This window comes from Bison bison, unplaced genomic scaffold (assembly GCF_000754665.1).
Source record: "Bison bison bison isolate TAMUID 2011002044 unplaced genomic scaffold, Bison_UMD1.0 scf7180017864338, whole genome shotgun sequence".
Taxonomy (NCBI): Eukaryota; Metazoa; Chordata; class Mammalia; order Artiodactyla; family Bovidae; genus Bison; species Bison bison.
Genome location: NW_011494910.1, coordinates 1048852 through 1059076, shown reverse-complemented (window position 1 = coordinate 1059076; position 10225 = coordinate 1048852). Strand labels below are relative to the sequence as shown.

Genomic DNA, 10225 nt, shown 5'->3' with positions numbered 1-10225 from the left:
CAGGAAAAACCATAGCCTTGACTAGATGGACCTTTGTTGGCAAAGTAATAATTTTAGGATCATTTAATCCAAATCTTTTATAGTACAGGTGGAGAATCAGAGGCCTAGCAAAGAGGTGACTTGCCCAAGATCACATAGAGGCAGCGTCAGGTCCTAAATCCTTAATTCATATGACCCCTGCCTTCCTTTGGAGAAGGAAATGGGAACCCACTCCAGTATTCTTGCCTGGAGAATCCCAGGGACAGAGGAGACTGGTGGGCTGCGGTCTATGGGGTCGCAGAGTCGGACACGACTGAAGCGACTTAGCAGCAGCAGCAGCAGCAGCAGCTGCCTGCTTTGCTTCACCCTAGAAGTCCTGAGGCCATGCGTCCCTGTGCCCTCAGAACAGATGGCCCTGGCAGAACTCATCTCTGCCCTGGCACATACCTGAAGGGGCAGAGCTAATAGCCTGGCCCAAGGGCCAGAGCCTGGCTTGCAGTGTTCCTGGGCACCAGCTGGAATGGAGGGGCTTTCCCAGCCCAGGACCATTGTCTCCAGAGCAAAACCTGTTCCTGATCCCCCGGCAGCCCCCCGCACGAGGAGAGACACAGAAGGCTCTGCTGGTGGAGAGATGGCCCTGGAGCCAGGGAGGTGCCCAGGAAGTCGACGGTGCATGCGGTGGGCGGTCCTCAACCTTCTCCACAGCCGAGGCTCCGCGTTCAGATCCCCCGGCCCACTCCAGTCAGCCGGGCGTCACCCCTCCACCGCCGCACCGCTTGTTCCCTGAGAAGAAAGTGGTGTGACTGCTCCTTCATCTCCCCTGCAGTCTGCCCCCGCTCCCCTGGGCTGCACCCCCAGCTCTCCTGCTCTCGGGTCTACGGCTGTGGCCTGTGGCCCCTGCAAGCCCCGCGCCCGCTCTCGCTCTCGGCTGGTTCTGGCCCCGCCGCGCATGCGCCAGTTCCGTGCTCCTCTGGCCCGGATGAGCCGCTTCTGATTCAGGCTTCAGGTTCTAGATCCTCAACGCCTTCTACTCTTGGCTTCACGAACGCACCCGACACGCTGTCTGGTTACCATGGATTGCAGGGAGGGTCCATGGTGTGTGTGTGTGTGTGTGTGAGGGTCCATGGTATGTGTGTGTGTGTGCGTGTCTATGAGGGCCCATGGTGTGTATGTGTGTGTGTGTGTGAGGGTCCATGGTGTGTGTGTGTGTCTGTGAGGGTCCTTGGTGTGTGTGTGTGTGTGAGGGCCCGTGGTATGTGTGTGTGTGATCTGTGTGGGAACCGTCTAACCGTCCTGCTGTTGTTCCAGGCAGCTCAGCCCTGGAGAGCCACTCTAATCCGAGCCTCGTTAGGAGGAGCAGGAGGCGTGATGATGGAGTGGAGGTGGCAGGCCCTGGGGACAGAGGTCTGGGGCAGGGTGACCCCATTGCCTCCCTGTTCATGGGCACAGAGAGAGAGAGAGGCAGAGGTGGAAGTGTCAGAAACTCCCCTGCCTTTTGGACAGCAGGGGTCTATTTCCTGCCGAGGGCTTGTAGCCACATAAATCCATGACTGCAAATCATTCTTCTTCTTCTCTCAGACACACACACACGGTAGACTCCATGTCTTCCGATCTTTTTCTCAAGCTGGTTCCCTTCTTTCCTGCTTATGTGCTTTTTCCTCCTCCCACCTGGCAAAATCTGATTCAAATCTTAAGATCCAGGGCAAATGATAGGAACCATTCTGGCTTCTCCCAGGCAGAAGGAGAGACCCTCTCCACAATGCTTTTTGTACCCAGCATTATTGCCCACACTTAAGACATGCAATTACTAATTCATGGATTTTCCCTTTATGAATTCCTCAAGGGCAAGGGGTATATATTACCGGTCCTTGAATTCTTAGCTGGAAACCTTGCACGTAGTTGATATACACTGAACACTTGCTGAATTGAACTGAGGCAGAAATTTAGGAGGCAAGGTAGGAGTGGGACAGTATCTGGCAGCTTTTTATCCAAAAGGAGGTGGTGTAGTCCGGGAGGATTCTGAAACAAACCTTCCACCGGAAGAGAGATTCCGGGGCATCCTGATCTTGCCCCTCTGTGAATGTCTGCATGGCCTACAGACCATTCCAGACGCAGTGGTTGGCCCTTTGCTCACTGCGCTCGATATACCCCCTGCCACATTGTTCTGTGCATCTTACACTGCCTGTCCTCAACTAGTCTGTAAGTTTTTTCTGGTTAGGAATGGAGTCTGGTTTGTGTCTTTCTGTATCTGTCTCAGTGCTGAGCATTTGGGAGACCCTCAACCATCTAGTAGTATCTGTGGGTTGAAAAGAACTTGGAGTTTGGGGCTTCGCATGTAGCTGCCAGATTTTTTTATCTGACTTTAGGAATGGGGGGAGTTCCCCAAGAAAAGGTTTTAGAATCATTTCCCTAGAGTTTCTTAGGAATAGGCTCCTATCTCTACCAGTCTTCTCAGAGGTAGTAAGGTTGGAGGCAGGGGGAGAGGACGGCAAGATGAATTTAAGGTACTGTTCTCACCTGTTTACATTGTCAGTTTCAAGCAGGATATTTTTCATATCACTTTATTTTCTCTGCTGTGAAGCGTGATGGAATGTGAAAGTTGTTTCACAAAGTTGTCATGATCTTCAAGAAAGAATAGATGTAGGTACAGAGTACACACACACACCTACTTACACATCTGTATGTGCCTATGCCAACAGCACTGAGAGAATGAAGTTGTATATGGAGGAGGCGGCCTCCTTAATCCAGGGGGAACCAGCGCATTGTGTGTGGGGGTGGGGCGGGGCGTGGAACTATACGGCCAATTCAGTTTCCTCTGGTTTACAGCTGCAGGGAGCTATAGAGGAAGCCGGCATATTCTAGACAGGGCACTGGGATGATGGTGATTTTGTTGCTGCTGAAACAAAACAGTTCAGATTTGCAGGAGCAGGGGAATGACCCCTCCTCCCTGAGGAGTCCTAGGCGCTGTGCTCATTACCAGAGGCGCTGAGAGGGCAAGGTGGGAGTAAGATACACAAGGGGCGGTTATCCAAGCCGTAGCACCTCGGCTACAGTTTATCTTGACTTTAAGCAAGAGCTTTGGAAAAACCAGCTGCAGCTGCAAAGAATGAAGCAGTTGAATAGGAACATGGGGAGGAACTTGATGAAACAGGCCTATTTTCTGTAAATTAGCAAAAGAGAAAAATTAGAATAAAATGGAGATTTCTTGAAGTTAGGGAGCTAGCTTAATCCAATTTCTTAAACATCTCTGGAACTTTTCTCAACCTAACTTGAGAGTGGGCACTGTGTCCTACTCATTTCTAGGACACACACCCCCTAGTCCCACCAATGTACACTTGGGGATTCTAGCGGGGGGCATCTCCACCCACTGGAGGGAGGAAAGGGGAGATGAAGTTCAGTCGGCTCTGGTGGACTCGGGCTTCTCTTAGAGGCCTTTCACACACTGCTCCCCTGGGCCAGATTGGGGGGCAGTGTGTGTGAAAACTTTGGGGGAAGGACAGTCCGTACAGGGAATAAATTATTGCAAAGGAAGGAGATAATATTTAGGACTCATGCTGCCTTAGAACATGGTCTAAAAGGTGAAGCTGCATAGGGAGCATGAGCTCCAGAGGGTCCTTGGAGGGGTACTGTAGCCACCTCCTTGGTCTACCACCTGAAAGCAGAGAGCAGAAGGGACCCGCAAGGTGAGAGGGCAGAGGGGAACAAGCCATATCCTCGTCTGGGTTCCTGAAGCTTCCCTCTTGGGTTCACTCATATGGGAACCAGGTCCCCTATCTTGGTGCCTCGGGTATACCGAGTACCCTATAGACCCCAGAGGACAGAGACCACGCGTGTCGCCCACAGCTTTTCAAGTGGGAACTAGAGGCCAACTCCTGACCTTGGCAAATCACTCCAGAAAGATGATGACACAGGACCAGCTGTGGGCAGTATCAGCCACCAGATGTCACTGCTGTGCCTGGCTGAGAGGGGAGGCCGCTGCACAAGCAGAAGAGGGCTCTGGGAGATTTCCGGCTCCCCACCCCTTCTCTGAGCAGTTCCTCAGGAGCCGCTCCCCAGCAACGGAGAGGCAGAGAGCGCACGGCAGGGCAGGGCGGGGCTGCTGGCTCTGTACCCTCCCTGTGCTGCTCCTCAGGCATTGGGCCTCTTGTCCAGCCGCCAAGGGGCCATCCGCACCCACACGGGCCATCGTGGGTTCTGACTCCCAGCCTCTCCCACTGGCTGGTCCCTGGGTTTTTGTGCCACTCTCCTCCTGGAATGCTCCTCCCTGCTCTTACTGTTGGCACAGAGGCTCAGCCAGGAGGCTGTGTGCCGAGAAGGGCCCCTCTCACCTTATGAAGGAGCAGCAGGTCCCTGTGCCCATCTCTGAGCCTGCATCCTTCTTCAGCCGTTCCCTTGCATCTCCTTTCCAGAACCCAGGCTGGCAGAGGACAGGTGCCTGTCTGGTGCCTGTGAATGGGGCAGGGCAGCAGCAGTTTTGGAAGATGGGATCCTTGACCCAGGAGACCTGAGTTCCTCAGTCTGTTTGGGTCAGAGCTGCTCACAATAGAGGAGTTTCCAGCAGGACTTTCCAAACTTCACGTCTAGGCTGCCCCTGACCATGCTCTGCTTGCTTTGGCCAGGACGAGAACCAGATTTCCATCCATGGCCAGGGCTAACCCAGGAGTGATGAGGGAGGAAGAGAGAGGGGTGTCTTTAGATATACACCTGTGCTTCTGGGACCAGAAGTTGGGGTGCACAGCAGGTGTCTTTGAACTGGGTGGACCAAATCAAGCCTTTGGAAATCTTGTTCTAGAAGCTGCAGGGGCAGCAGAGTATGTGGCTTGTCCCTGACTCAGGAAGGTGGGATAAGAAGGGCAGAGCTGGGAGCAAGAAAAGGAGACAGAGCAAACAAGCTGTGGGCACGGGCGCCTGGGCCTCCACGTTCAGCGCGGCCGGAGGAGCTCCAGGGGCACAGGAGGGCCTAGATGACCACGGACTGCAGCAGGCGGAAGCACATCATGAGGTCCAGCGGGATGGGCGGCTTCAGGTAGTTCCCATCCAGCCGCAGGTAGCGGAGGTGCGGCACGTGCTCCAGATCCGAGGAGAAGTCATGGAAGGCGACTATATTGTTGGGGCAAATTTGGGTCCCATTGATTTCTGCGGAGAAAGAAAGGGAGAAGTCAGCAGGAGAGGTGGGCAGGGGGTCAGGCCAGATAGGGCTAGAGGCCAAAACATGGAGGGAAAAGAGGGTGGACAAGGATAAGGACCCTAGAGATTTCTTCTCTGGAACTGGCTCACCAGTTCTCGGGAACATGTGACCATGAGTAATTGACCCTAACCTCCAAGCTGGTTTACCCATTCATAAAATTAACTAAATTGGAACCGATCAACAATTGTTATTGCAAACTCACTCTAAAGACTCATGGAGGAAGTGAACTTTGAGCTGACCCTTCAAAGATAGGATTAACATGTAGAGACCTGGGGATGGTGTTCTGATGCTGTGACCTATTTGAATGATGTTGTGGAGGGCAAAAAGCTCATGGCAGAGTTAGGAACCAGTAAATAGTACAACGTGATATACTAAGCAGAGTAAACTGGAGAGGCTCCAGTTGTGGCCACCAATTATAGGAGACTTTCAGATATTTCACTAAGGATGGGGTCTCTGATTTCTAGTCTGAGGAATGTCACTGAGCAGGACTGCTGTTATGAGAGGGACAGTGGGATTTATGAACTGGTGTCCCGGGGGGGGCTAAATCTGGAAGGGCGCTATGATCAGGTTTATACTGTAGAAAGATGAATCTGGCTGCATGTGGAGAAACAGTGGAGGGAAGCAAGATCTGAAGCCCGCAGTGGATGGATTACCCCAGAGGTTCTCCTGTAAGCGGGATGTGAGGCTTGAGGGTGAGCAGAAGATGGCTAGGTTGACTGACCTAGGTATGACAGGAAGAGAAAGGGTGCCAGGATGTGATGGAGCCGTTGATTCTGGACTGATGACTGACTCTGGGTAAAGTGAGCTAGAAAGGGAAGAGATGGGCAAATGGAGGTAGGTTTTCAAATGGAAGCTGAGTTTCCATTTTCCCCTTCACCTTTTTGGTATGCCCTCTTCTAAATGAAGTTTTCTATCCTCCCAAGCCTTGCTTCTTTTATCTTCTGTGGGTGGTGGTTGGGTGCTCTTCATCTCCTTCCTCCTCTTCCCTCTCTCCGCTTTCTTCTCTCTTCAGCGTTGGAGCAGCAGAAAGAGCCCTGACGTAGATGAATTTTCTTCCTATGACCTGTTGTAGCTTTGGACTTTACCCCCCTGATGCGCTGTTCTGAAACTGTGAAATGGTGAGAGTGGGTGGAATCTTTCCGTCTTCAACCTCAGAAGGCTGGATCACCACCCCCTCTCACCACAGCCTGTTTTTATCCACAATCTGATAGAACATTGTCAACCATTTATTAATCAAGGTATCCTTTCTGTCTAGATTTTTGGCTGATACAGCCTCGTGGGAGTAATGTGTTCCATCAGTTTGCTACCTGCAGGGTACAATTAGACAGTTTTGCCTTTTCCTGAATTTCTTTCTTGCAAGATTTAAGAAGACTTCCCCTACCTTTGGGTAATTTTCTCAGATGAGTGAATAAGCCTGTTCTATTATCCACTTGTTTCGAGATTACAGAAATTCAACAATCTCCCTCTCATCCTTTGGCTTGAAAGCTAAGGATTCCTAATATCATTTGGGGAGTGCTTCTCTTTCTCCTTGGTCTCCATTCCCACAGCTGCTGCATTCATCTTGTGGATGTAGCCTGATTTTGTCCAGGGGCCAGAGAATATTCTCACATTTGTTTTTAAATTGTTCTGCTGATGCTCTACTCAGATCTGATGTTTTTGATTGGGCAAAACTGTCACTTCCAGTCTTTTTTCTCACCTACATTTTTTATCCAAAGCCCAGGACCCTGTAAATGTAGCTTAGGCAAATTCTACATTGAGTGTACTGACTTTTATGACCAAATCCTTCAGCCTTCCAGATAGATTCAGAAAAGCATCCACATACAGACATATTCTCCTGACTGCCATGTCTTTTCCAGTCGTATGCTTTTAGTGTGGGGCTTTCCTGGTGGCTCAATTGGTAAAAGAATTTGCCTGCGATGCAGGAGACCCAGGTTTGATCCCTTGGTGGGGAAGATCTCCTGGAGAAGGAAATGGCAACCCATTCCACCATTATTGCTGGAAAATCCCATGGACAGAGGAACCTGTCAGGCTACAGTCCACGGGGCCACAAAGAGTCGGACACGACTTAGCGACTAAACCACCAGCCACTCATAATATACACAGAACTGCCTCTCTGTATGTTTTTACAGACTCTTTAAAACCTAGGCTCAGGCTTGGGAAGAAGCCCATTTTCTCATGGCTGCAGTGGACAGATCCAGGACACTCCAGCTGCTGCTGCTGCTAAGTTGCTTCAGTTGTGTCCGACTCTGTGCGACCCCAAAGATGGCAGCCCATCAGGCTCCCCCATCCCTGGGATTCTCCAGGCAAGAACACTGGAGTGGGTTGCCATTTCTTTCTCCAATGCATGAAAGTAAAAGTGAAGTTGCTTAGTCATGTCTGACTCTTTGAGACCCCATGGACTGCAGCCTACCAGACTCCTCCATCCGTGGGATTTTCCAGGCAAGAGTACTGGAGTGGGGTGCCATTGGCTTCTCCAGGACATTCCAGAGTCAGCATTTAAATGTCACCATTCTTTAGGAGAATGTCCAGGACTGTATTTCACGTCTCCCTTACCTACAGGTCTGGAGGGCAAAGGAGCAGGGGCTGGTGAGAAGGGCTGGAGGTAGAAAAGCTGTTACCCTCCAAGCATGGTATTCTGGGCACTTTATCAATACTAAACTAGTAAATCTTCATATATATTTTGTGCCATTTTACAAATGAGGAGACTTGCCAGAGAGGTCAGATATTCTTTGAAGGTCATGTGGGCTGCAAGTGGAAAGACCAAGGTTTGAAGACTGTGCCAGACTGGGTGCTTCTGCGTCCTCAGGCACAGGCCTGAGGCCCGCGCGGAAGCGCTGAGGAGGGAGAGCCAGCCGCCCGCCCGCGCCGCCCCAGTCCCCGCACTCACTCTCGATGCTGTTGTTGTTGAGGTACAGGTGCTCCAGCCTGCTGCTGATGGCGGGCACGCTGCTGATCCTGTTGTGCGACAGGTGCAGCACCAGCAGGTTGGAGATGTTGAACGAGTTCTTGGGGAGGCCCCGGTCCGAGAGCTGGTTGTAGTTGAGGCGGATGAAGGCCAGGTTGGGGAAGCCCTTGAAGTACCCACTGGGGATGGCCTCGATTCTGTTGCTGTCCAGGTAGAGCTGGTGGATGGCGGAGGGCACCTTAGGGGGCATCTTCCTCAAGGTGTTGTGGGCCAGGTTGAGCTGCATGAGGTTCTTGAGGCCCTGAAAGGTGTCAGGCTTGAAGACGCCGTCACTCAGCTTGTTGTGCTGCAGGTCCAGCAGCAGCAGGTTCTCCAGCTTGCTGAAGACCCCGGGCGGGATCCTGGAGATCTGGTTCTGGCTTAGCCTCAGCTGCTCCAAGTTCCGGGGCAGGGCTGCGGGCACCTCTTCGAGCTGGTTCTTCTCCATGTAGAGGAACACCAGGCTGGGGAGTTTCTCCAGCACCCTCTGGTCCACCTTTCGAATCCGGTTGTTGTCCAGGTTGATCCACCTCAGGCCCGTGGCGTTCTTGAAGGACTCCACCGGGAGCTCAGTGATGAAGTTGTTCTGGAGATAGAGGTAATGGATGCGGGACGGGATGACAGGGACCTTTCGGAGGTTGCGGCTGTCACAGTAGAGGGCGGACGGGAAGTCAGGGGGGCAGTAGCACTCCCGGGGACAGTCAGGAAAGACCGACGGGGGGCCTGGGGGCAGTGGGGGAGGCAGGTCTGTAGGCTCCGTTGGCTCATCGGGCTGTGGGAAGCTGGGTGTGGGTCTGAGCCTGGGTCTGGGCCGAGGCCTCGGTCTGGGCCTCGGTCGTCTTGTTGGCTGGCCTTGGGCCGCTGTGGCCAAGATGAGGAGAAGTGTGAGGAGCCAGCAGAGGGATGACCTCATGATCCAGGCGACACACCTGTGGGGAGGAACGCGGGAGGTCATCAGCCTGCTGGGCCTCAGTAAAAAGAACACGTGTCTTTGCAGCTGGAGTTGGCCGGATGGGCTTGGGGGGAGCTGTGGCAGGGACCTGTGGAAGCATCTCCTTGCTTGCCTGTATCCAGCAGCAAGGGTTTGAGTGTCTGGCTCCCTTTCCCAGAGGCCCAGGTGCTGATGTGCTAGAGTGTCAGCTGTCTTGGCAGAATGCATTCTGGGCTGTGAATCAGGAGTCCCAGGGTTTCCTGGAGAATACCCTTAACCACTCTAGTCCTCAGTCTCCTGGTTTGCAGCATGAGAAAATAATCTCTCCCCTTATAGGAGGGATGTTAGGATATGTGAGCCATAGAGTCCTGGGGTATTACATCTGGAAGGGTCCTTACTGGTTCCATAACTCAGTGGTTTCCAAACTGTGCCCCATTTCTGTGGAGTCCTCCTGAGGGAGGGATACCAAGGGGATGGCCCTGGGGGACCCCCCAACTCACCCCTGTCCAACATGAGGAGCTCTGTGGTTTTAAAATCTGTTACACAAATTAAGGGTTAGCTGAAGCATGCATTTGAAAAAAAAAGTAGCATTGCTTAAAGTGTTTTGAAATTCACAAAGTCCAGATTCAACTATTTATAAAAATTGAGCACTGGAGGGGAGTACTAGCTTGTCAAGGCCAGGAAGCTATATAACAGCAGACCCAGGACAAAGACCCACGTCTCCGTGGGCTCAGCAAACTCTTGGGAAGGAAGTGCTGCGGTCCCCTTGCATTTGCCCCCGCTCACCCCTCCTCCCCAGGGCTCAGCTCAGAGAACAATGGTCTTTGCCAGCAGGACACACACCAAGAATTTCTCCCCAGATGTGGAGGCTCCCGGGGAAAAAAATAAGGAAGCAACTGAAAGCTGTGGGGAATACAACAAACTAGTGAATATAACAAAAAAAAAAGAAGCAGATTCATAGGTATAGAGAACCAGTGGTTACTAGTGGAGAGGGGCAATATAAGGATAGGGGATTAAGAGATATAGACTATTAAGTATAAACTAATCTAGGATATATTGTACAACACAGGAGATATAGCCAATATTTTATGATAACTATAAATGGAGTGTAACCTTTAAATATTGTAAACCACTGTGTTGTACACCTGTAACTTATATAATATTGTACATCAACTATGTTTCA

At 51.8% G+C, this 10225-nt stretch overlaps 1 protein-coding gene across 1 annotated transcript in view; it reads right to left on the bottom strand.

The window, feature by feature from the left end:
• Window positions 1–2524: 2524 nt before the first annotated feature.
• The window catches only part of PRELP (proline/arginine-rich end leucine-rich repeat protein), a 14068-nt gene continuing 6367 nt past the window's right edge, over window positions 2525–10225 (bottom strand). Inside the window, exons 2-3 of the mRNA XM_010854124.1 lie at window positions 8055–9040; window positions 2525–5115 (exon numbers count right to left, since the gene is read on the bottom strand). Of these exons, the coding sequence (XP_010852426.1) occupies window positions 4940–5115; window positions 8055–9024 (1146 nt within the window). The 5' untranslated portion in view covers window positions 9025–9040 and the 3' untranslated portion in view covers window positions 2525–4939. The remainder of the gene's footprint in view (window positions 5116–8054; window positions 9041–10225) is intronic.